The 22,247-nt window shown below is 43.1% G+C and overlaps 1 protein-coding gene across 8 annotated transcripts; it reads right to left on the bottom strand.

Moving 5' to 3' along the window:
* Positions 1 to 709: 709 nt before the first annotated feature.
* MSH6 (mutS homolog 6) lies at positions 710 to 19,181 on the bottom strand (the record flags this gene model as incomplete). 8 transcript variants are annotated; one of them, XM_080711670.1, is made up of 10 exons in its annotated part: positions 710 to 791; positions 925 to 1,124; positions 1,227 to 1,381; positions 1,977 to 2,066; positions 2,325 to 2,442; positions 3,553 to 3,818; positions 5,433 to 7,971; positions 8,812 to 8,981; positions 10,320 to 10,519; positions 18,922 to 19,181. In XM_080711670.1, the coding sequence occupies 10 exons, from the start codon at positions 19,179 to 19,181 to the stop codon at positions 710 to 712; spliced, it is 4,080 nt and encodes a 1,359-aa protein (XP_080567796.1). The 8 variants fall into 8 exon arrangements, with proteins under 8 accessions (XP_080567796.1, XP_080567797.1, XP_080567799.1 ...); XM_080711671.1 differs by having other exon boundaries at positions 3,553 to 3,641; XM_080711673.1 differs by having other exon boundaries at positions 6,297 to 7,971.
* Positions 19,182 to 22,247: the final 3,066 nt, after the last annotated feature.

Below are 22,247 nucleotides of genomic sequence, written 5' to 3'. Positions count from 1 at the left end.
GTGCCCTGTTTTGTTAGCACACCTAGACTTGCTGTAACTGTACTCATGTCCCAGTATGTACGTTCTTTCTATGAAAGAGAAAACACTAATCTTAAATTATATCCAGCAATGTTTCTGGTATCCTTTAAGAAAAGTTAAGACTTATTATTTCCTTCCCTTCCCTGTGCAGCATTCAAAATCACCCCTAGAAAAAGTGAGTGTTTTAATGAGACTTCCTAGGAAGGGATGCACTGTAAAACAAAAAGTATTCTTGTAACTCAGTTTTGTGAAAGGTAAAAACTACTATGTTTTAAAGTACACTTTAGAAAGTCTCTTCAAAACAGTCCTGTATTTGAACTCTGTTCATAGTTTTTTTTTGAACAGTTTAGTCAAAACTGCTGGAAATTAAAACAATTTCCTGCATTAAGCTGAGACCAGTATATATATAAATACAGCCCTATACAGTTTCATAGCTCCCCTTCCCTCATTTATGTGTATTGGTGACAGTGGGTATAAACAGCCTGAAAGTGTATGCATGTACCATAACATCTAGACTTAATATATTGTGGAGTATTCAATAACCATTATGTAGAAGGTAGGTAAGAATTAAAAGGGTTTAATTTCCTAGAAAGAAATGGAAAAATGGTCATTTTTAAAAAATAAAGTTTATTAGATCATAATGTTGTCTGAATTTACCACCTTTGTCAAAAAACTCAGTTTCCAGCGTAGTCTATAATTCCTTAATCAAACTCAGCAACTTATGGACAGTTTCAGCATCTACAGTCGGCTTTTCACTAGCCAGGCAAACTTCCCTTAAAAAGAAAATAGAAAAACAAAAAACTGTCATAGTGCATCATCCCTCACCCTTTTGCCTTTTTTTTTCCCAGAGAACTTGTTACAGTCAGCTGTGTGGTGAAATTATGTCCTCTATTTAAATATAATTACCGAAATAGTCGTAATGACTGGTTGATTCTCTCAAATTCTCTTGCTTTTCTATGTCCCTTTTGAATGACTTCCTCTGGAAGATTAGCAAGCCTTGCTGCATTAAAGCCATAGCTCTTAGGACAAGCTCCCTTAATGAATTTATAGAGGAAGGTAATAGTCTCCTGGCTTGGATCTTCACATTCATTTTCTACCATGCATGCCTTAAAGAAAGAAAGAAAAAATTTTATTAGCTATATTAAGGGCTAGCAATCAAATTACTGTCGCCTGTCAAAAATTAATCACTTTAAATAGTTTGTATATACCATATGTCCTAGGCGCACAGCAACATTTTTAGAATAATCTTCTACCAATGAGTGGTAATGAGTAGAAAACAACGTACGACACTTTATGGTCTCAGCAAGTTCTTTAACAACTGCATTTGCTATTGCTGTCCCATCAAATGTTGCAGTACCTCTTCCTGTAAAAGTAAAATATGCATAGACTGTATGTTAAATAATAGGCCTTTTTGTAGAGAAGGATATGCATATCACAAAGATGAATGCAGGGCAACTAGAAGTCATACAGGCCCACTAAAAAACAAGAGCACAAAAACTTCCGGTTAGCCAACTAAAGTATTTTCCATCCAGGCGTGGTGGCACACACTTATAATCCCAGTACTTGGGAAGCTGACAGGATTATTGCAGGTTCAAGGACAGCCTAGGCAAGTAGTGAATTCTTAACCCTGTTTCAAAACAAGGCTGGGGTATAGCTGTTATAAGGCCACTCATTCCTATTCTTTATATGTTCCAATAAACTAGAAAAAGCTGGATGTGGTGCCACAAGCTAGTGATCCCAGTACTTGGGAGTCTGAAGACAGGAGTATTATAAGTTCAAGGACAGCCTGAGCAATTTAGGCCCTCCACAATTTAGTGAGACCCTGTTTCCAAATATAAAATAGCTCAGAGGTAGAATGTCCCTGGATTCAATCCCCAGCAACAAAAATCATCATCTAGAAAAGTAGTTTTTTTGTACTAATGTTTTTCAGGTAGGCTTTAAACAAATACTAGTCTTACCTAATTCATCCACAAGAACCAGGGAATGTACTGTAGCATGCATAAGTATGCTGGCAGTTTCACTCAGTTCAACAAAAAATGTACTTTCACCTAAAAATAAAATTGCATTGCAAAAGGATGTTTAAGAATCAAATTAACAGTACATTCATCTTTTGTCATATTTAAATCTATTATGAGCTACACAGTGGTGCAAGGGATCCAGTAGTGATGTTTTAAATGTCTGAAACAGTTGGCTTTGCCTAATACTAGAAAAACCAAACATCCAGTTTAAATGGCTCTTATAAGAGGCAAATGTCTGCCACTTCCATGTGAATTATCAAAGCTTTGGGGGGAGGAAAATCAACTCACCTGACATTATTCTATCTGAGGCGCCAAGTCTGGTAAACACTCTATCAACTGGTGTGAGCCTACACACTTCAGCAGGTACGTAACAACCCATCTGGGCAATTATAGCTAACAGGCCAGCCTGTAAACACAGAAGAAATATTTTTTTGTTATTTTTTGAACAAACAATTGAAATTAAAACAACAAAGAATCCTAAGGAATCAGGAACCGAAAAGTCTTCACAATTCTAAATAGGTTAGATCTGTTTGTATCTTACCATTTGCTAAGGACTCTCTGGCTTTAAAACACCAGAGCATGCATACATACTAAACCACTATACTTGAATCCCAACCCTGTCTAGAGAAGAAAGTCAATTAGAAGTTCCTTAAGACTCCAATTCTGGGCCAGACCAATCTACTTCAGAGGAAGCAGTGCCTATAATTTTGGCACCATTTAAATTTTTTAAATGTTGCAGCTACTGTATACACTGTACTGGCTTTTCTCTACCAGATTAGGAAAAGAACTGTAATATGCAGGAGGAAAAGATGTACAAGCCACTATTTTTTATTACAACCTTTGCTCTGTGGTTAGCCAAACACTGACATAAAGAAAGGGAAGATAGCCAAGCATGGTGATACATGTCTAATCCCAGTACTTGGGAGGCTGAGATAAGGACAGCCCCTCAACAACTTAATGAGACCCTGTTGGAAAATAAAAAGGGCTGGGGCTATAACTTGGGAGATAGAAAAACCCTAAATTTCATCCATACCTAATACCATTCCCAAAAGGGAAGATAAATCTAAACAAGTCTTTTACATGGATTCCTACAAATGAGCCTAAAACTTAAGGACTGAAGGGGGGTACTGAAATACATGTAGCTCAGTGGTAGGTCAGTGGTTAACCTGTATAAGGCCCTGCATTTAATCCCGAAATGTAACATTCCATCTTGTGATACTGGGGACTGAACCCAGGGGCATTCTACCTCTTGAGATTACACCCCAAGCCCTTTTTACTTTTGTTTTGAAAACAGGTTCTGGCTAGGTTGTTGAGTTCTACTATGCTTCAAGCCTGTAATCCTGTCTCAGCCTCTCAAGTACTGGGATTTACAGGTATTGCCACCACACCAGGCTGTTTCATGTTTATTTCTGTTTATGAATACACGCTATACTCACAACACACTCTCTCCCTCCCTCCCTCCTTCCTTCTCTCTCCTCTATTAATACTCTCTGATCGACAAGAAAGGTCAAGTTACCTGTCTTATGAGTGTAGACTTGCCCCCCATATTTGGTCCAGTAACAAGCACACAAAAGGCTTTGGCATTTTCCTCTTCTTCCTTACAGCCTATTAGAATGTCATTAGGAATAAAGTCATCTCCAAAAAAAGTCTTCGTGATACAGGGATGCCGTGACCCTTTAAGCTCTAAGAAAGGGAGAGTGTCTTCTCCTGGTAGCAGAATTATTGGGCGACACATAGGACCATCACCCCCTTGACTATAGTTAGCCAGACACAGTAAGACATCTGTCAAAGAGAAGGTGAAAGTGAGGCTTCGTTATTGAGGGGTGAGTCACTAAAGATGCACCTTCTACAAAAAGACTTCTATCAGCTTTTGCTTTAGACCTAGATGCTTTTTTCGAACAATCAGTATTCTAATTAATGAAATCTTTATCAAACCTGCACAGCACATAACAATGCTTTGTTGTTCAAAATTCAAGCTATATTAGCCAGGCGTGGTGGCGCATGCTTGTAATCCCAGCATTCGGAAGGCTAAGACTGGAGGATCACGGTTCGCGGCCAGCATCAGCTACTCAGGCCCTCTGCAACTTAGTGAGACCCTGTTTCAAAATAAAGAATAAAAAATAGGGCAGGGGGTGTATAGCTCAGAGGTCAAATGCCCCTGGGTTCCATTCCCATACCAGCCCCCCCCCAAAAAAAGAAAAAAATCAAGCTATCTTAACAGTTTAATAAAATGAAAAAACTTCAACTTCAAACCAAGGATTTCTCTCCTCAAAGGAATTAAGCTCCTAATTTCTACACCACAGAACTGTAGAGAGAAATCTTAAATATAGCAAAGAGATACTACACTTATATTTTTTGCTATAATCCTGTAGCTAACACCTCTTAGATGAAGCATAAGACAATCTTAGCCAAATTGACCAATTTAAAATAGCCATACTGAGGAAAGATTTAAAGTGATCTGATCACCAAATGCAGCATACTAAAGCAGAAGGATGTTATTCTTTTCCACTGTGTAGTTGTGTTCACATCAAAAGTTTTATTGCAATTTTGGGTATGGGTCTGGGAGTATGTATATAGATCTGTGGTGGAATGTGAGCTTAAGGCCCTAAGATCCCTATAACCACCAAAAAATAAAATCTGGGCCAACTGTGGTTGCTGTACTTTAAAAAACATACACAGCACTGTGGTGGCGCATGTCTATAATCCCAGTACTCGGAAGGCTGAGAAAGGAGGATCAGAGGTTTGAAGCCAGCCTCAGCAATTTATCAAGATCCTTTTTCAAAGTATCAAATAAGCCAGGCATGGTGGTGTATGCTTATAATCCCAGTAGTTGGGAGGCTGAAACAGGAGGATGGTAGTTTCGCAGCCAACCTCAGCTACTTAGTGAGGCCCTCTACAATTTAGTGAACTCTCTTTCCAAATAAAGAATAAAAAATAGGGCTAGAGGTACAGTTAGGAGGTAACATACTCCTGGGTTCAACCCCAGTACCCCAAAAAAGAGAAATGAAACTTGGGCAGGCAGTATACCCCAGTGGCAGAGTACTTGCACAAGACCCTGGGTTCAATCCCTAACATGATTAAATAAATACAAACACGAAAATGAAATATGACCCAGCATCACAAAATAAGACACTATGATCTAAAATAAAGCTATGGCTAGGCACAGTAGTGCAGGCTGTTAGTTAGGCTTGTCTCATCAACTAATGTAACTTTTACCATTCTTTTGTTCTAGAGGACTGATGGTGATTAAAAACTAGAATTGCTTTGAGCAACCTAATTTGTTATCTGGTAAGGAAGCAAGTATGTGTAAATCAATGTGCACACCTTATTACTTTAGGTTTCAGGATATAAAAGTGAGACACTGAACATTACTAATAGCCAGCTTGTTGGTCTTACCCAAAACTGCGATGCACTCTACAGCAGACTGCCAGTCCTTGTAATTTTTATCAAAGTTATAAAACAGCCGCCGCATGCAGTCCTTCAATGATGTATCTCTGCGTTCTTCAGCATTTATCAAATTAGCCAACTTCTTTTCAATAGTTTTGGTCCAATATCGTTTACAGCCCTTCTTGGTAGACTTTAACTCATATTCTTCTGGCAAATTATGGGTGGTAAAATTCTCTGGAATTTCCAACTGGTAACGGTTCCTGCCAATTCCCCAGTATACGATGGTCCGGCAGCCAATTCGAGTGCGCTGTTTTTCTAAATATTCCAAGAGGCTCTGTTCATTTTCTCGTATGTCAGCAAGAGCTTGGTCATAATCAGAGTCAAATCCTGCTTTGGGAGTAATCAGTCCAGTCTTTCGAGCCTTTTCATGGTCAAAGGCTGTATCCCATCGGTTCAGTTCTATACTCAAATCAGGAAAGCGGCCCTCAGGATTCTTTGTCTGCATAGTTAAAATCTGCTTAAGGAGTTTAGACTTAAAATCACTGACAACGTCTTCCATAATCCTTACAACTTTACACATTATTTTGAATCCTTCCAGAGCAGAAAGAAAATCAATAATCTTTTTTTTGCTGTATGTAGTTTCTTCATACATTATAGCCCTGCTATCAGGGTGGTTCTGGCTCTTCAATGGAGACCCAACATTATGAATTTTACTCAGTAGCCTCTCAACATCTGGAAGCTTCTTTAAAAGGTCTGCAACTTCAGAGATTTTGTCAGGCACAGCCATGAGATCTTCTACAGCATCTAGACGGTCATTAATAGCAAAAGGGCTACAAAGTGGGGCACAAAGCCACTGTTTTAGGAGCCGCTTGCCAAAGATAGTATGGCAAGTATCAATCCTTTCTAACAGAGTCCCTTCAGTAGAGCCATTTGTCCCATTCAGGAAAATCTCCAAGTTGTTTAATGTCACTGAATCTAGCACCATTCGTTGGTTGGCTCTAGTAAAGTTAGCACCAGGTCTTGTACTGACAGTGTCAGAATCCAAAGGAATATATTCTTCAAAATTAGCCATTGACAATAACTCCTGATCGATAAGGCATTTTTTGAGGTAGAAGACACAACCACCTAGAGCAGAGAGGGCCAATTCACTCTTCTCTCCTGGTGTCAAACCAATGGAATCAGACTCTGAGGTCATACTTTTAAGCACCTGCGGTAACATAACCCCACTGTCCTCATTTAATTTTTCAGTAAAATATCCTTCCTCAAGGAGAGTTTTCAAGGTTTTGGTTGCATCCCAAAATTGGGAGCCTGGTAATAGACCTTCCTGAAGAGAAGAGGACAGTGAACCCTTTAGGATTGTCTTAGTTTCCACTGAAAGATTTCCTTTCTCAAATAAGACCTGTACTGGAGGATAGTGTGCCACTAGAGTCCTAAATCTGGAACAGTGACGGTCATCTGAAAACTGACCTAGGAAAAATTTTCCCAGTGAAGTATCAACAAAGCACACACCATATGTACGAGTGTGGCCAGAAGAATCTTCCCCTTTTTCTTTGAGGCTAAGAAGATATTTACTGTAGTTCTCAGAGGGGTCACCCTCCAGCACACTGTATGTCTGTGTACCCTTGGTAATAATTCTGCAAATTTCCCTCCTCACCACTCTATCATGCTTGGATGTATGTGCCATCTTTCGGCATCGTGCCTCCATCATTTCCGGAGTTTCAGTCTGTTCCACTCGTGCTACTTTATAGCCCTTCTGCACTAGAGAATCTGAGTATCGGGCAAATGCAATTTCAGGAAAACCAGAATGGGCCCAATTGCCTTTCATGAATACCAGCCCCAATTCATTGACTCCAATAAGGGCATCCATGTGGTACAGTTCATAAAACTTCCCCACCTTATAGAAGATGACAAGATCAAAGTTCTGTGACTTAATCTGCCACCACTTCCTCATCCCAGGAGTACAGGAATTAAGGAAATCTTCAGGCACATAGAGTGTGGATGCATCAAAATCAGGGTGATCAGGCCGCCTCCGGTGTTCATCTCTTCTCTTTTCCTTCTTAAGCCATTCTAAAGTTTCATGATACCAGATAGTAGGACGACTATCATCACCTCCTCCACTAACATGGGCTTGGGTTTCAGAATTTTGAGGGGCAGAGAAATTACTCAAAATATTTTTGGTTTCTGACAAAATGCCAACAGGTCGTTTTGTGGTTGAGGGCATTTCCTTCCTTGAGCTTTTCCTTTTAAAAGCAGTACTTCCAGCTGATATTCTCTTCCGTTTTGGAGCAACTCTGACAGGTCTGTCCAGACCTTCACTCTCACTCTCTCCCGCTCCGCTGCTTATTTCGTCACTGCTTCCTTCCTCCTTAGCGTCTGGCTTGAATTCCACATCTGAGCCACCAATGTCACTCTCGGAGTCTGAAATGACCCTTCTTTTCTTTACTTGGCGGCTACTTCGCCTAGATACCTGCATCTTAGGCTTTACTTCCTCTTCACTCTCAATTTCCTGACCATCTTCACTCTTATCTGATGCATAAGCTGCACCAACCTGCCAGACAAGGAAGGATATTTAAAAATAAAGCAAAGAGCTGGGATGTAGCTCAGTGGTACAGCACATAAAAAAGGCCCTGGGTTACAATACTGCTGTGTGCTGCAACTCTGTACACCTCCAGAAATGAGAAACTATTTTCTTTCTCAAGGAATATCAATTTCAGTTTCACATTAAAACAAATGTCACACTACATGATTAAGTGACTGCTGTCATTAGAGTTCTATCCTATACAACCATCATAAAGATTTAGCATGAATGTCACAGACCTGTATGTCCTTGGTCAACAGGCACAGGTGGGCTCTATGGCCAGGTGTTGTGGCACATGTTTGTAATTCCAGTACTTGGGAGGTGGAGACTGGAGGATCACAGATTCGAGGACAGCCTCAGCAAATAGTGAGACTAATCAACCTAGTGATAATCTTGTTTCCAAATAAAAAATAAAATCAGGCTGGGGGCATAGTCTGGAGGTAAAAGACCCCTGGATTCCACCCCCAGTAAAGACACACACACACACACACACACACACACACACACACACACACACGTGGGCTGGGGTTGCAGATGGGAGGAAAGGCCCCTGTGTTCAATCTCTAGTACCACAAAACAAACAAAAAGCGTTTGGGGGTATAATTTAGAGGTACAACATCTCTGGGGGTGAATCCCAAGTACTCCCAAAAAGGCAGTGGGTACACCTCAGTGGTAAAACACTGGACTTCAACCCCTAGTAATAAAGGAGGCGAAACAGATTGTCTTTTTTTTTCCCCTCAGCACCCCTCCACTGTTTTCCCCCATTACTCTCCTAACAGAAGTAACAACTGAATGCAGTGTCCTACCTACCTCCATCTCTTCCTCCTCTTCTGGCTCTGAGGGCTCATCACACACTGCCAATTCTAGCCTTTCCATCTTGTCTTTGGTTAAGGCTTCATCCGCACATTGCATTGCTCTCAGTATTTCAGGCTTTGAACTGTAAAAATGACCTCCCTTTTGGGCTTCCTTTGATTTTGAACCTAGAAATATATTCATAAATAAGAAATTACTGGAAATTGGCACAACCTACAATACTGCCTAACTAAACAAGAATGACAATCAGGTGGATAATCTCAGCTACGTGGGAGTCTGAGAGAGGAGGATCTCAAAAGTTCCAGGCCAGAACTAGCAACTTAATGAGACCCTGTCTGTCTCTTTTTTTTGGTGGTACTGGAAGTGGAACCCAGAGGCTTTCTACCTCCGGGCTATACTACCAGACCTGTTTTATATTTTATTTGGAAACAGGGTCTCACTAAGTTGCTGAGAGCTTCACTAAGTAGCTGAGGCTGGCTTCGAACCTGTGCGATCCTCCTGTCTCAGCCTCCCAAGTGCTGGGATTACAAACGTGTGCCACCACACCCGGCATCCCATTATTTTTCTTATCCATATAGATAGATCAATAAGAGCTTGCAGGAAGGACTTTTTAGGGGAAAAGCTATAGATCAAACTGGAATTAGCAATTTTACCTCCTTGGAGTGTCCTGTCAGGTCACCCAAAACCACTTAAATCTCTTGTCTAGTAAATTGGGACCATGGCCCTAAAATGGTATGGCACACCTCTAAGCAGAAGATGTAAGGTGGTTTGTTTTAGAACCAAAGGCAGTTAGATCAGATATATTTAAATAAAATATGAATAATCAAACCAACCTATTATAAGTAGGTTACCATTTTAGGAGGGAAACCTAGTTCATACTGAAAGTGTTTAACCCCCCCACCCCCAAATAGCATCAAAATGCACCTTTAAAGTTCTCTTTCAGGTAGCCTGTACTCCCAATACTTGCGAGGCTGAAACAGGAGAATCACAGGTTCAAGGTCAGCCTTAGCAACTCAGTGAGACCCCTGTTTAAAAATAAAAAAAGCTGCCAGGCGTGATAGCGCAGGCTTGTAATCCCCGCGCTGGTAGGCTGAGACTGGAGGATCGCACAGGTTCAAAGCCAGCCTCAGCTACTTAGTGAGGCTCTCAACAACTTACTGAGACCCTGTTTCCAAATAAAATATAAAAAATAGGTCTGGGAGTATAGCCTAGAGGTAGAAAGCCTCAGAATTCCACCCTTAGTACCACAAAAAAAAAAAAAAAAGTGAGGGGTGTAGCTTGGAGTAGAACATCCATCCGTTCAATCCCTAATATCACAACTAGGTAAATAACACTCATTCCATATGGCTGGGGTATTTGTACCTCCGTTATAGATGTTTGCCTAGCATGTGTGGAGACCCTGAATTTAACCCCCAGTAGCACAACGAAGAAAAAGCTATCCACTAACAAAACAAATGGCCTAAGATCAGCTTTACACACACACAAGTACACTCACAGAGGCTTACCTGTATATGGCTTTAATAGCCTTTTGCTAACCCAGCCCCTTGTTGGGCTATCATCAAAAAACTGTACATGAATACGGACTGATTTCCCTTTTTCACGAATGAATGTTCCATCGAAGGGGTGGTTGTAAACCAGGCAAGGCCACCAAGGGTAACCCTCCATCTTGGCCCAAACCAAATCACCTGGTGAGAAGTCACAAGAACTGGTGAAAAAAGAACACAAAACTTGGTTAATAATTTGGTTAAGCTACTTCAAAGTCAATTACCTACAAATAAACAATTCCAAAGAGGGTTTCTTGAAGACTCAATGACTTAAGTTAGATGTTCAAGTAACTTTTAAAATCTAAGCAAATATATTTATAAACAATTAAAAACACATATATAATAAATTGATAGTAGAGTGAGAAACCGTCGAAAGTTCGAAAACTATGGCAGAGCTGGGTGTGGTGGCACATTCCTGTAACACTAGTACTTGGGAGGCTGAGACAGGAGGGTTGCAGGTTTGGAGACAGTGCTTAAGAGCAAAGCCCTGGGTTCAACCCCTGGTAGGAAGATGATAACTCAAGTTTCTGAGTGACACCTGCAAGATGTGTGTGAAGAATTTTTTTTGTGTGTGTGTGGTACTGGAGACAGAACCTAGGGCCATTCTACCTCCAAGCTACACCTCCAGCCCTAGTTTTATTCTTTATTTTGAAATAGTCTCACAGAGTTGCAAAGGGCCTCACTAAGTACCTGAGGCTGTCTGCGAACTGCTGAGATCCTCCTGTCTCAGCCTCCCAGATGCTGGGATTACAAGCATGTGCCACCACACCCGGCTAGGACCTCATTTAAAAAATCTTACACTTGAGCTGGACGTGATGGCACACGCTTTTAATCCCTAGCATTTTGGAGGCTGAGACAGGAGGATGGCAGTTGAGGATAGCCTGAGCTACTTAGTGAGGCTCTTTGCAATTGAGTGAGACCCTGTTTCAAAATAAAGATTAAAAAAAAATAGGGCTGGGGGTATAGCTCAGAGGTAGAATACCCTGGGGTTCCATCCCCAGTACCACCCCCCCAAAAAAATCTTATACCTGTAATATGTAATAAAATACTCATCACTCATCCCAAAGGAAGACTTGAGTCTTCTAAAAGAACTGTTACCTTAGAACTCTCGTCAGTTGTACAAATGTAGTACAAATTGTTTTAAAATGTCTGACTCTCAAGGTTTCAAAAATCACGAGAAAAGTATAGTTCTTTCCAAGCACTCAATTTTATTTGTGGGTCTGGGATTGGAACCCAGGAGTATTTGACCTCCGAGCTACACCCCCCACCCTATTTTTTATTCTTTATTTTGAAACAGGGTCTTACCAAGTTGCAGAGGGCCTCACTAGGTAGCTGAGGCTGTCCGCAAACCGCAACACTCTGGTCTCAGCCTCCCAAATGCTGGGATTACAAGCGTGCACCACCACACCTGGCTCAGCACTCAATTTTAAAGATTAAGCCAAGCATGGTGGCCCATGTGTGTAATCCCAGTACTTGGGAGGCTGAGAAAGGATCACAAATTCAAAGTCAGCCTCCACAACTTGGCAAGGCTCTCACCAACCTAGTAAAACCTTGTTTTCAAATAAGAAATAAAAATCGGGGTAGGGATATAGCTTGAAGGCAGAACGCCTCTAGGTTCAATCCCCAGTACCAAAAAAATGAAATAAAAAATCTTTAAATTAATGTGAAATATGTTGTTAGTAAATCAAGTAAAAGACAAATGACCATCCTCACTAGCAAAAAAGGTTTATAAACCGAGAATGATGGTACACCGCTTATAATCACAGGGAAGGGAAGGACAACTGCTTAAACAAAAACTTTCTTTTTCATCATTACCTTAACCCTAAAATAGCCTTTCACTTAGAGAACCTAATATAATTTCTATAAATAGTATACTATAAAACACAAAAAATTTAGTAAAACTGGGTGTTGTAAAACATGTCTATATAATATATAGTCCCAGCAATTTGAGAGACTGAGGAGGAAGGACTGCTTTGAGCCCATGAGTTCAAGATCACTGGACAAAACAAAGCAAGAAAGACCCTAGTCTCAAAAAAATAACTTCAAGAAAGTGACAATTATAGTTGGGTATGGTGGCACAGGCTTGTAATCCTAGTACTTGGGAAGCTGAGACAAAAGGATTTCAAGTTTATGCCCAGCCTGAGCTACTTAGACCTTCCACAACTTAGTGAGACTGTTTCAAAATAAAGAATAAAAACAGGGCTAGGGGTGTAGCTCAGAGGTAGACTGCCCCCTGGGTCCAATCTCCAGTACTGCCCCCCACCAAAAAAGGCACTTTAGAAAATCCTAGCTCAAATGGTGTGGTGGCACACAGGCTTGTAATCTTACACTTGAGCTGGACGTGATGGCACACGCTTTTAATCCCTAGCATTTTGGAGGCTGAGACAGGAGGATGGTTCACAGCCAGCCTTAGCTACTTAGTGAGGCCCTCCACAACTCAGTGAGACCCTGTTTCAAAATAAAGAATAAAAAATAGGGCTGGGGCATAGTAAAAATGCCCCTGGGTTTAACCTCAGTACTGGGGGGGGGGGGGGACAGCAGTCACAGCAGTCAATCAGTCCTAGCGCAGGAAACAGTGGTACACAAGCCCAAAAGAGAACCAAGCAGCTAATAAAACTAAAAAGTTTAAACATTTCTCAAAATCTTCAATGTGCATAGAGGGCAGGGAGGCGGAGATGGGGCTCAAACTCATTGCTTGAGCATGCTAGGAAAGCAATGAGCACCCACCCCCATGACTTTATTTGTGTATGTATGTAAACTTCTTCCAAGGTGGGGAGAGAAATGTATTGGGGCGTTCCAACTCCTGATCTACACCCTCAGCCCTATTTTTATTTTGAAACTGGGTTTCTCTAAATTGCCGAAGCTGGCCTTAAACCTAATCCTTCTGTTTCAGCCTCCCAAGTACTGGGATTACAGGCCTACAACACGTGGGATCGAACCCAGAGGTACTCTACCTCCAAGCTAATCCCCCCCAGTCCTTTTCCATTTTTTGTTTTGAAATGGGGTGTCACTATGTTGTTGAGAGTCTCAATTACCAAAGCTAGTCTAGAACCTTCCATCCTCCTGTAATCAAATACTGGGATTATGAGCATGCATGCCCTGCTTAACTTGTAACTTTAAAGGTAATTTGTTTATTTATGTGTATGTGGTACTGGAGATTGACTCCAGGGGCATTCTACACCTTCAAGCTACACCCCCAGCCCTATTTTTTTTTTTTTTTGAGGGTCTGGGGATGGAACCCAGGGGCATTCTACCTCCGAGCTACACCCCCTGCCCTATCTTTTATTCTTTATTTTGGAACAGGGTCTCACTGAGTTGCAGAGTACCTCACTAAGTAGCTGAGGCTGTCCTCGAACCACAATCCTCCAGGTCTCAGCCTCTCGAATGCTGGAATTACAAGCATGCGCCACCACGCCCAGCTATTCTTTATTTTGAAACAAGATCTCACTAAATTGCAGAAAGCCTCACTAAGTAGTTGAGGCTGGCTACAAACCTGTGATCTTCCTGTCTCAGACTCCCAAGTACTGGGATAACAAGCCTGTACCACTGGCAGCTTATAAGTAGTTTTAAAATTGGAACTCTAGTAATTGTGCAATTTCAAGGAATGCCAAGATAAAGAGATATTTTAATACATCCAAATATCTGGATTTTTCTACCAATACTAAATACTGTATTTACAATATGTAAACATAAGCATAATATCCCTTGGAATGTGCTATAATTTGAACATTTGACATCTTTTATACAGTACCCCTAAGAGCCTAGACAATCTTGTAAAGTCAGAGGCCTGTAAAAGTAGCTCTACTTAAACCTTTATTTCTCGTCAGTCTTATGTTAGTTTTACTACAGTTTAATATTTGGCTATATTTTCACACAATCTTAACATTTTTTCTCTTTTCATGTAATTAAGACTGTATTTATATTAACATGAGCCATCAAGCCCTATACAAAGTAAACCCAAGTAGAAAGTATCTGGGTCAAAATCATACCCCCACTCTAAGTAATTGTAAAATACATTATTGGTTTTTTCCTAAAACCCAATCTGAAATGCTAGAGTTATCTTATGATATGGTATATGGATATATGGTATACTTAAAATAACATTCAATTATGATTTTGCAAGTATTTTTAAAGCCTTACTGTCTTAAGTGTTTGGTATTCTTGGGATTTCAATGACAGTGGGGAAAGTAGGTTAGAAAAAACAGTAGGTTAGAAAAAAAGCTCAGAAAAAAATAAATGTCAAAGCTTTCATGTAACTAAAATAGTGATTTATGCTAGACATGTAGTTCAGTCACAAAGCACTTCTAATATTTGCCAGGCCCTGGATTTCATCACCAATGCCACACACAAAAAAAATTAAGTTAAATAATGCAGGCCTGTAAATCCCTAATTCCACAATTTTTTAAAAATTATTGTTGTTGTTGTACTGTAAATTTAACCCAGAGGCATTCTACCTCCAAGATGCACCTCCAGCCTTTTTTATTTTTAGTTTTGAAACAGAGTCTCACTAGGTTGTTAAGGCCTGTCTCGAAACTGAGATCCCCCTGTCTCAGCCTCCCAGGTAGAAGGATTACAAAAACACACTACCATACCTGAAACCATGATAACTTTTTTTAAGTGTGAATTTTGCTTTATAATAACCAAAATTAAGTGTGGTATTACCTGGACTACACTGCTATAAATTCTTTGAACTATAGAAATTCTCTGGGAAAATACCCACACAACTAGGGCAAATAGTTACCTTTAAAAACTTTAATATAAGCCTGGCGTGGTGGCGCACGCTTATAATCCCTACGCTTGGGAGGTGGAGACAGGAGGATCGCGCAGGTTCGAAGCCAGCCATGCTGGCTTAAGAGACCCTGTTTCTAAATAAAAAAGCATAAAAATAGGTCTAGGAGTGTAGCCCAGAGGTAGAAGGGTTTCCAGGAACCCCAGTACCACCCCCCCTAAAATATTTAATATAAAAAAAAGATGTCAGTCTTACATTACATACCTCTTCTTGTCTAGGATACACTTTGATTTTTATTTCCCTCAACAGAGACAACTGTCATTTAGACGAAACTGGGGGAAATAAATTTAACCAAGATCTGGTTAGAAACCAGTCAGGCTGGGCCTAGTGGTGCATGCTTGTAATCCCAGCATTTGGGAGGCTGAGACAGGAGGATTGCACAGGTTCAAAGCCAGCCTCAGCTACTTAGTGAGGCTCTCCGCAACTGTTTCCAAATAAAATTAAAAAAAAAAAAAAAAAAAGGTCTGGAAGTTAAGCCTTTGGGTTCCAGCCCCAGTACCACCACCAAAAAAAGAAAAAGAAAAAGAAAAAAAAGAAAGAAACCAATCAGAAAACTTGCTTACAGCAGCTCTTGGTTATAATCTCAACAAACTTCAGAAAAATAATTAGGTGGGGCGAGGGTGCATTTATTCCCTGCTACCTTTCCCTTGGTCATTTACTTTAAATTGATACCATTCTAACTCCTTGTCTCCCTTATCTCCCACAATTAATTTATTTACTGTGGTGCTAAGGGTGGAACCCAGGGACTATACTCCCAGACCTATTTTATACTTTATTTGGAAACAGGGTCTCACTAAGTTGCTGAGAGCTGCACTAAGTAGCTGAGGCTAGCTTCGAACCTGTCCGATCCTCTTCCTCAGCCTCCCAAATGCTGGGATTACAAGCCATCTCCCACAATTTTTATCATCACTAACACCTACTCATCTCCTGGGCCTCTCAACTCCTTTAAACCCTCTCCAACCCTATTCCCTAAGTCATCTCCCCCACTCTCAAGTCAGCCTAACTAGTCCTAACAAACAATACTTTAGCCAGATGTTTCAAAAGCATCAACCATAAAAGAAAAAAAAAAAGGACAAACTTTCAACACTATAACCAATAACTTCTGTTCACCAAAAGATGCCTAGAAGTGGGTTGTGGTGGCGCACACCTGTACACTTATAATACTACTACTCAGGAGGCTGAGACAGGAGGATTCCAGGTTCAACGCCAGCCTCAGCTACTTAGGGTGGCTCTCTGCAGCTTAGTGAGACCCTGTTTCAAATTAAAGAATTAAAAAATAGGTCTGGGGGTATAGCTTGGAGGTAGAATGCCCCTGGGTTGCATCCCCAGTACCACCAAAAAAAAAAAAAAAAAAGAAAAGAAAAAAGAAAGAAAAGAAAAGATGCTATGAACTGAATGAAAGAACAATTCAGAATGGAAACTTTTGCATCACACACAAGAACTAGGATAAAAGACAGGCAAGACTTTAAAACACTTCCACAAAAAGGAAACCTAAATAACAAACATTAAAAGATGTCCAACGTGTGTGTTTGTGTATGTGTTATATGAGGGACAGAACCCAGGTGCATTCTACCTATAACTACATTTTCTTGTGTGTGGTACTGGGGATGGAACTCGGGCATGCTACCTTTTAATTCACAGGGTCTCACTGAGTTGCAAAGGGCCTCACTAAGTAGCTGAGACTGTCTGCAAACCATGATCCTCCCCTCTCAGCCTCCCAAATGTTGGGATTTACAAGCATGCTCCTCTGTCTACATTTTAATGCTTTTGGTCAGCTCTCAATGTCTTTGTAGTCCATCAGCCTATTGTTAGATCCCAGCTTACCTCTAAACCCCACCACGTATAGCCTCCCTTCAACTCACAATTTGCAAGTTCTCTTTCAGAACCACTTTTTTTTTGGGGGGGGGGGGGTACTGGGGATGGAACCCAGGAGCCTTCTACCTCCGGGCTATATACTCCTAGAACTATTTTTTTATATTTTATTTGGAAACAGGGTCTCTTAAGCCAGCTGAGACTGGCTTCGAACCTGCTGGATCCTCCTGTCTCAGCCTCCCAAGCGCAGGGATTACAAGCGTGAGCCACCACTCCCGGCCAGAACCACTTTCTTATTCCTATTCCCACTTCCCCAAATAATATGGTTGACCCTGTTTGTCCTTTTGGTCTCAAGTTTACAAAGCTGACCACCTACCCTGACCCACACCCTTTTTTCTCCAAAGCTCATACATTCTAAGCTCTAGAATTCCTTCTTGTCCTGTTCACTGTTTCATTCAGGATTCACAATGCCTACGCCTAATACCGTACTTGGCAAAGTAGGTACATGAATGTTAACTGAAAGGTCAAATCTTTATGAACCTGGAGCCAAATACCCATATTTCTTGAATATATTGCAGTGTTTCCACAGTGAAAGATCAAATGTATATAATCTTGAATGGAGATGTTAAAAAAAGCGATATGCATGTGAAGTACAACTTAACAAATGCACCCCTTTAGTTTGAATGCCCGAGCAATCAATTCATGCTCAAGCAAACATTTAACACAGCGTTTGTTTCTCCCCAGGCAGAGTCTGCTATGGTGGATGAAGTTTGTTTCGGAAAAGCAAAGCTTTTTTTTCTCGTCCTGGGAATTAAACTCAGAGCCTTGCATACAGTAAAGGCAGGCCACAGAGCTACATGCCGGCCCACAACTGTATCTTTAAACAGCAGGAAGGGTGGCTTGAAAGAATGGTAAGCCAGAGCAGGGCATAGTCAAAGACAGCAATGATGGTAGCGCTCTTGCCTAGCAGATGAGGCCCGCTGGGCTCGACATCTAACACCGCAGAAACAAAAAACTAAGAGTAACCCTATAATTACATTTAGGACTTTGAAAAACCCAATAATTCCTATAGGGCACCTTAAACAGGACATTTGAAATGGATACACACACTCCAATCACGAGTTCTTTTCCCAGGGCCTCCATTTCTTCACCCGTTAAAAGAGCTACCATTACTTTGTGGTAACACTTTAAAGGAGAGCATTTCTAAACATCACCTGCCGCCACCACCCTCCCATGGGATGGATCCTGCATTAAAAAAAAAAAAAACATTTCAAAAAGCAACATCTTTTTCACTAGGCACGAACTTCCACGTGCGCCAAGACACAGCTTCTCGCTTTAATTGTCCCGGGGCACTAGTGGTCTACCTGGGGAGCGGACCCATCAGGATCCCAGACCATGCAGTGCCCCGCAACCCGCCCGGACCTCGAAACTTCACTCAGCCCAAGTAGGCCCTCGAGCTCCGCAGGACACGCCCCCGGGCTCCGCTCGACTCCGTCCCTCGCTCTCCTCCCACCTAGCGCCCCCAGGGAGGGTCCAGGGCCCGTCGACCCCAGGCGTCTCCGCGTCGCGGGCTCCTTCCCACTAGAAGTGAGCGCCTAAGACACTGACCCTGCGCAGAACCAAGAAACTTCCTGAGCCTCGCGGCCCAGCCCCGGCCGCCCCTCCTCCCCGCCCCCTCCCCGCCGCGGGCCGAGCCCGGCCTCGCTCCCCGGCCCCACCCCAGCTCCGACCCCCCCCCCCCAGCGAGAAGCTGCGCGCCCGCCCCAGCCCCAGGCCGGCCGGGCACGCCGCCCCTCCCATCCTCTCTCCATCTAGACTGCCGCCTCCGGCCCCGTTTACAAACTGCAGCCGCGAGTGCTGCAGGCGCAGCGCCTGCCTCCCGAGCCAGCTGTGCAGCCAACTCACCCGAGCCCCGGGCGAGCCGCGCACCCCCAGCCCGCCGCCATGCCCCAGCCCCGCTACCTGGCGGGGACGGCGGCCGCGGCCGGCCTCCGCAGCCCTCCGTTCAGCTTCTTCGCCGCAGGCGGCGGCGCGGAGCCCGCGGCGGGGCTCGGCCCGGGCCCAGCCTGGCTCCTAGCCGCGTCCCCGCCGGGGGAAGGCGAGGCCCGGGTGGGAGCGGCAGCGCCGCCGCCTTCGCGCGAGGCCCTGGCCGAGGCCTTGTTGGCATTATTCAGCGCTGGCGACTTGGGGAAAAAGCTGTATAAGGTGCTCTGCCGCGACATAGCGACGGCCGGCGAGGATCAACCGTCCAGCCGGGCCGAGCGCCTAAGGCACCGCGTCCGCCGCGCGGCTCCTGCTGGCGGGAAACCTGGAGAGGAGGCGCGTTCCGTGGAGAGACGGGCCCGGCGGCCAATCCGCAGGCGCCTCGGCGTGTGCGCCAGGCCCCGCCCCCGGGCGCACGGCGACGTGCGAAGGGAGGGGCGGCCGGCGGCTCGGTGTCCTGTGGGGCTCCGCCCCGTCCCCTCGCGCGCGCTGGCCTGGACCGGAGCTCGCCGGCCAGAGCCTGTAGCGGGATCGCGGCCTGCATAGGCCCGCCTCTTCTGGATCCCAGGCGGATGGGGGTCGCGGCAGCCGGAAGAGGGCGGTGAGAGCAGCCCTGCCGCAGGAACCCAAGGGGCGGGCCGAGGGCCTGGCACTGAGGAGCCTTCGGGACCTTGCAGGAAATCCTGCGGTGGGAGTGAGATCGGGGAGAGTAAAAGAGAATTACTCCCTGGGGGATCAACGTCAGAAAGTGAATTTGCAGGTCCCTTCTCACACAACCCAGTTGTAAACATAATCATTTTTCTTTTTTTTTTGTGTGTGTGTGTGTGTGTGGTGCTTGGGATGGAACCCAGAGGCTTTCTACCTTTGGGCTATACTCCCAGGCATATTTTATATTTTATTTGGAAACAGGGTCTCACTAAGTTGCTGAGAGCCTAAGTAGCTGAGGCTGGCTTCGAACCTACGTGATTCTCAGCCTCCCAAGTACTGGGATTAAAAGCGTGCACCACCACGCCAGGCAACAAAATCATTTTTCTAATAATGCTATTTAACCTTAAAAGAGACCCTAAGTAGATGGAGACTGGGATCCACGAGCATGACCAGTCATGCTGAAAGACCCCCGCCGAGGGGAGACCCTCAATCAGCCTCCGGATAAGCGATGACAGCAAGAACACAAGAGAAACTTTAATCTCCTTGATGCTAAAGCAAAAGGTAAAAGGTTATTAAGGAGCCAGTGCACTGGGGCCGACTCGTATAGGAGTTCGCCCCCGAGCCACTGAAACTGAGGGTATTTATAGGGAAAAGACCACTAGTTAGGGGGGTTGGGGCTAGATTGCATGCGTTTACAGACAATTACAGAATCATTTGAAAAGTACATTCTGTAGTCAAGTGTTAGATAAAATACCAGGTGTAGTCAGTGAGCTCCCGGGTCAAGGCACTCTGACCCAGTCAGTATAGATAAGATGGGGTGGGCTTATCGCATATTTTACATTCCTAAGCTGTAAGCTGCAGTAAAATATACTTTTCTTTTTAAATATTAGCTGGCTGCTAGGGGCTTATGATTTTTTCTTCTAAATGGAGCCTTTCAATGCCTCCCTTTTAAATTAGATGAACAAAACTTCCAGCTTACATTTGGACCAGATCAATTAGAGCCAAAACATGGTTTAAATGTCACAAGTTCAAAGATTTACTTAATCTGCTGACAAATTATGCCTAGACTGTGTAACAAACAACAACAACAAAATTCTAAACTTCAAATATCAAATAATTGTCATCGATTTGATTTCTTTTGGTCTGAGAACCTGCACACTTCTTCCCAAGAAGAATATATATATATATATTCAGAGAGCTCAACCTTGTGTGGGTCAATCAGCTGCTCTGAGAGGTGAGGGGTGCCCACACTGTACCTTTGTAATCCCAGTACTTGGGAGGCTGAGACAGGAGGATCCTAGTCTCCATCTACTTAGGGTCTCTTTTTAAGGTTAAATAGCATTAGTAGAAAAATGATTATGTTGCCGGGCGTGGTGGATACACTTGTAATCCCAGTACTTGGGAGGCTGAGACAGGAGGATCACAGGTTTGTGGCCAGCCTTAGCAACTTAGGGAAACCCTCCACAATTTAGTGAGACACTATTTCAAATAAAAGAATAAAATTGAGCTGGGGGTGTAATCAGAAAGTCCCTGGGTTCAATCCTCAGTGTCGCAAATAAATAAATAAATAAATAAATAAATAAATAATAAAGTAGAGCTAAGGATATAGGTTGGAGGAGAATGCCTCTGAGCTCAATCGCCAGTACCACAACAAGTACAATAAAATAATTTTAAAAGCCAGGAATTGTGGCATATGCTTGTAATCCCAGTTCTCGGGAGGCTGAGACAGGAGGATTGCAGGTTCAAGGACAGCCTCAGCAAATAGTGAGACTCGTATTAATCTAGCAAGACCCTATTTCAAAATAAAAACAAAATAGCCCGGCGCGGTGGCACACGCTTGTCATCCCCACGCTTGGAAGTCTGAGACAGGAGGATCGCACAGGTTCGAAGCCAGCCTTAGCTACTTAATGAGGCTCTCAGCAACTTAGTGAGACCGTTTCCAAATAAAATATAAAATAGGTCTGGGAGTATAGCCTGGAGGTAAAAAGCCCCTGGATTCCACCCCCAGTACCACCAAAAAATAAAAAATAAAAATATAAACCAAATAAAAACAAAATAGAGCTGGGGGTATAGCTTGGAGGTAGAATGTCCCTGAGTTCCATCTCCAGTACCCCCCCCCAAAAAAAAATAGGTGAACTTCTTTTCTTGTGCTTATTAGCCAAGTGTATGTTTTCTTTGGAGAGAGGTCTATTCATATCTTTTCCCAATTTTTTTGTGGGTTTGTTTTTTTTCTTTTTTTTCTTTTTTGGGCACTGAGGATGGAACCCAGGGGAATTCTACCTCCGAACTACACTATCAGCCCTATTTTTTTTTTTTTTTTTTTGGTGGTACTGGGGTTCCTGGAAGCCCTTCTACCTCCGGGCTACACTCCCAGACCTATTTTATATTTTTGAAACAGGGTCTCTTACACCAGCGCAGCTGGCTTCGAACCTGCGCCATCCTCCTGTCTCTGCCTCCCAAGCGCGGGGATTACAAGTGTGCGCCACCATGCCCGGCCTCTCAGCCCTATTTTTAAAATATTCTTTATTTTGAAACAGGGTCTCACGGAATTGCAAATGGCCTCACTAAGTAGCAGAGACTGTCTGCGAACCCGTGTTGTCTGAGCCTCCCAAATGTTCTGATTACAAGCATGCACCACCCCACCCAGCTCTTTTCTC

Source organism: Muscardinus avellanarius, assembly GCF_963383645.1.
Source record: "Muscardinus avellanarius genome assembly, chromosome: 15".
Lineage (NCBI taxonomy): Eukaryota > Metazoa > Chordata > Mammalia > Rodentia > Gliridae > Muscardinus > Muscardinus avellanarius.
Note: the sequence above shows the minus strand (reverse complement) of the source record. Positions and strands in the feature narration are given on the sequence as shown.